Source organism: Durio zibethinus, chromosome 1 (assembly GCF_047325235.1).
Source record: "Durio zibethinus cultivar Kanyao isolate XHJ-2024 chromosome 1, ASM4732523v1, whole genome shotgun sequence".
Taxonomy (NCBI): domain Eukaryota; kingdom Viridiplantae; phylum Streptophyta; class Magnoliopsida; order Malvales; family Malvaceae; genus Durio; species Durio zibethinus.
The window spans coordinates 12,348,807-12,352,740 of NC_143162.1; the positions used below are offsets into that span (position 1 = coordinate 12,348,807).

Consider the following 3,934-nt stretch of genomic DNA (forward strand, 5'->3'; position numbering starts at 1 on the left):
TACTTAGCAGTATTTTACTTAATTCCCAAGTATTAGGTTTTGGGAATAGCTTATAGATATTTATATTATTTTAGTTGAGATTAGGATTTGGATGATGAATATTGACATTTTCTCCCTCTATTGATTCTTTCTAGTTTTATCTTCCTGCTGCCTCTATTTATATTATTTCAAGAAAAAAAAAAAAGTTCTTCTATTTGTTTCCCTGTTTCTTTTGTTTCTCCTTAATTCCTTTTGCCTTATGTTTGATTTTCCCTCTAGATTTCTATTTTCTATCTATTTCCTTACTTATTCTACACCCTTTACTTTCACAGCCACTATATCAAACTAAATAACTAAATTATCAAGGAAATGTAGCACATGCAGGCCTATCTCTGATTTCTATTTTCTATCTCTTTCCTTTACTTGGTTTACGTCATTTACTTTCACAGTCACTATATCAAACCTAAAAACTAAATTACCAAGGATATGTAGCACACGTAAGAAATAAATATGGTAAGGACAAAGTAAGTAAAACCATTTATAATTCATATAGATTTCTGAACCGATGAAATCCATGAAAAAATAGGTTGAATTTTCTTCAATCTTTGAATTTTACATACATTTTACTTCTCATGGACTCACAGATCAGTTCATTGAATTTCAACAAAAAGTAGTGGGACTCACTCTGATTTAGCTTTTACATTTTCTTTCTCCTCTGTTACTGGCTTACCTACCAACTGAACAATCCAGACTGCCAATAAAGTTGCCTCTATTGGAGCAAGCCAGTATACAAGTATATGCTCCTTCGTGACATGATCTCCCCGAGCATAAGCCCATCCCATCACCTGGAAGATTTTAAAGTGTTTGATCCATTAAGTTTGCTATTGAACACGTCAGGACAAAAAAATGGGAACCAAGCAAGATATGCAGTTAATGATTTTGGGTCCTTACAGAGGCAGGGTTCATACATCCACCGGTGAGATCAGATCCAAGAATATGTAGAGCTAACTTGGAGACACTTGCAATCCATGTCTTCATGAAGAAACTACCCGGGATCTTTCTAGCAAGCCCAAGTGAGATGATGACAATTGCAAAAGTCAAGAATCCTTCAGTTAGTGCACCTCGGTGGATGTCAACTTTCAAACGAGGGCCAAGTCCAAGTCCAGGAAATGTCTGAATAATGAACCTAACCCCAGTAATAGATCCGATTATCTGAAGGAAAAGTAAGAGGGAGAAGAAAAACGACAATAAAATAGAAATAACAATACCTCAATCTAAAGAAAGTGCAAAGAAGAAAAGCTGTTTTCTACACTTGGGAAGATGCAAATTTTAGATCATAGGTCATGAGAACTATAAACTCTGGGTGGTCAATGCAAAAAGAAAGCCAAAGAAATTTGTGAAAATGCAACAATAAACAAATCCAATTTCATAGCAATATCAATAATTTTCTCTTTCTCTGCTCATGCTTTGTAAGAACCCTTAGGTTGTTTTTTTTTTTTCCTACAGTTAAATATCTTCTCTTTAGACCCTGCATGTACCTGTTACAAGTCATGTCCTCACAGAAAAACCTGTCGTAACAGAATAATGTACTAACTGTAGCCAAATGCCAAGGAAAAATCTTTTGAAGGACCAAAAAATTCAGAATATGTAACTATACACCCAAGTTTTGTTTCCACATCTTCTATCACTATTATGTTTAGATTCTTGGATTAAAGGAAAGAATCATAATAGGAAGACGACTAAATGTTTAAACAGAAAGCGACGGAATAAAAAAATAAAAGTTTAAACAAAAGAAACCTGTCAGAAGTGAATCAAGTACACAATCAACCAATATATCATCAATAAGAAACTAGAATAAACCCATAAGACAACAATATACTATACCAAGAAAACAAAAATCAAGAATCCGTTGAGACTTGTTCTATTGCTGCAATTCTCAATACATAATACTTAGAATGTTCTTCCAACTAAAGCAAATGAACATTTTTTGAAAACAGAGACAGCAAGCACGGAAAACCAGGAGGTGGGGGTTTGCTATCATCATGGATATGTTACAGAACTAAAAGGCCTCCAATTGTTGATTACCGTGCTTTGAACACTATCAGGCTGATGAAGGGCAAGCCTTGAAATTTCAATTCTTTTTCTCCATGCCACTATATTTATTAATAGGGTTCATAATTCAAGTTGTCATCTAGAGACCTCCAAACAGTTGAAAATGATCCTAAAACCACTCTCTTATCTTTCCAAAAAACACCAAATCCACCCTGGCTTTCAAAAATATGCTTGTAGCTCTTTTCTACCAGTAATTTCTTCCATCCATCCATCCGTCTTGGCATCCCATAGGCAAAATTGATGAGACAACACAATAGCCTCAAGAAATGATGAGACAACACAATAGCCTCAAGAAATGATGAGACAACTGATTTCGACATATCATTCTGTATAACAGGTGCCATTTAAAGAATGAGACACTTCGATCGAGGTCCATGTTAGTTGGGTATGAAACAAAACATTGTAGTCCCAAGTTTGCAAGTAAGAATTAAATTGATGCAGGCATGAGATTGGATGGCAGTGGCAGAGGATTCAAACAAGAGTGTCATGCCCTAGAGGTTTCCAAATTAAGATTTAGACAAGCTACTTAAGGAAATCTAAGTATATAGAGATCAATCAAAGCACAAATCCCCAATATATTTGACAAATGTGGACTTAGCAATAAACGGGCACTCTACTCGGATTACTTCATTCCCACTCCAACCTATTGAAACGATGAATAATCTAGGGATTCTTATGCCGTTCACTATTTAGATCCAACCAGGAGGCAGAAAAGTAGCACTAAACCGGGCCTTGCATAAGCATTGGAGACCTTCACAAAATCATAAAGAAATAATTAAACAAAAAACAAAGAGGTAACCTGAGCGGGAATTCTGGCCCCAACAGTGAAAAGAAAGTGGCTGAAATCCCCAGAAACGGCAGAAGAGAAAACGGTCAAAGGATTGTAAGTGCCACCTTTGGTAACCTTAGCCAAGAATGCAAAGAAGAACATGTTGATAACCGACAAAGCACCCTTCACGATTTCAGCCTTTGGTTGGTCAGCCATCCCTAAACCCACCATCACAAACATCTTTACCATACTACCAGACCATACCCACATGAAGGAGATGATAAAATCGTATAAAATCAGCCGAACCTTGCCCATCAGTTTCAGCTTCAGCTTCTTAATAATAATTCTGATTGTTTCTTTCTAGATTTAACTCATCTTATTCCACCAATTCCTTTTTCATTCATCCAATCTTTGTACAACAGCACACAACTGGGGCTGCCAAAGCTGACAGATTTCTCCAATCTGGGTAGCAACGAACTTTCAGGGAAAATTCTGCGGGAACAAAATTTCCTGTCAGAAACAAAATTTTGACATTGTATTTATCTGACCATTTTTATACCGTAAAATATTAATAATTAATAATTTATATTATATTTTATATAAAAATTATATATCATAATTTTATATTTTTTAAATCAGATATAATATTTTTATTAAAAATTTAATCTGTGCTACTTTTTTTTATTTATATTCACATAATCATACAACAAAATTAATTTTTTGTGATTATAAATTCTTACAACATTAATTGTCAAATCTATAATATATTAAAATGATTTTGAAATAAATTATAATTTCATAAAATTGTAATATTGGACATATTCAAATTATTTAACATACTTGTGTTTAATTGATCTAATAATATATAAATTAAAAAAAAAAATGTTAAGTTTCATTTTATGAGGTAAAAGTAATATATCATATTATATAAAATATATTTATATAAAGAGAGATCAAGTCACTAATGTAAAATTAATTTATTTTGTATTTTTTAAATTTTGTATACGATTAATTTACAAATTAATTGTTAAATTTAATAATACACTCATATTCTTTATGCACGTAAAGTTTTAA

The 3,934-nt window shown here is 33.0% G+C and overlaps 1 protein-coding gene across 1 annotated transcript; it reads right to left on the reverse strand.

Annotated features, from left to right (window-relative positions):
- Positions 1 to 504: 504 nt before the first annotated feature.
- On the reverse strand, positions 505 to 3,398 carry LOC111312147 (putative aquaporin SIP2-1). Its single transcript, XM_022912183.2, has 3 exons — positions 2,891 to 3,398; positions 931 to 1,191; positions 505 to 824 (listed from the first exon to the last, which is right to left on the reverse strand). The coding sequence occupies exons 1-3, from the start codon at positions 3,173 to 3,175 to the stop codon at positions 660 to 662; spliced, it is 711 nt and encodes a 236-aa protein (XP_022767918.2). The 5' UTR covers positions 3,176 to 3,398; the 3' UTR covers positions 505 to 659.
- Positions 3,399 to 3,934: the final 536 nt, after the last annotated feature.

Coding starts and splice junctions, on each gene's coding strand:
- LOC111312147 (XM_022912183.2), bottom strand. CDS start 3,175: ATGGGCAAGGTTCGGCTGATTTTATACGATTTTATCATCTCCTTCATG. Junction 1,192..2,890: donor GGGCCAGAATTCCCGCTCAG/GTTACCTCTTTG, acceptor CTTTTCCTTCAG/ATAATCGGATCTATTACTGG. Junction 825..930: donor GATGTATGAACCCTGCCTCT/GTAAGGACCCAA, acceptor AAAATCTTCCAG/GTGATGGGATGGGCTTATGC.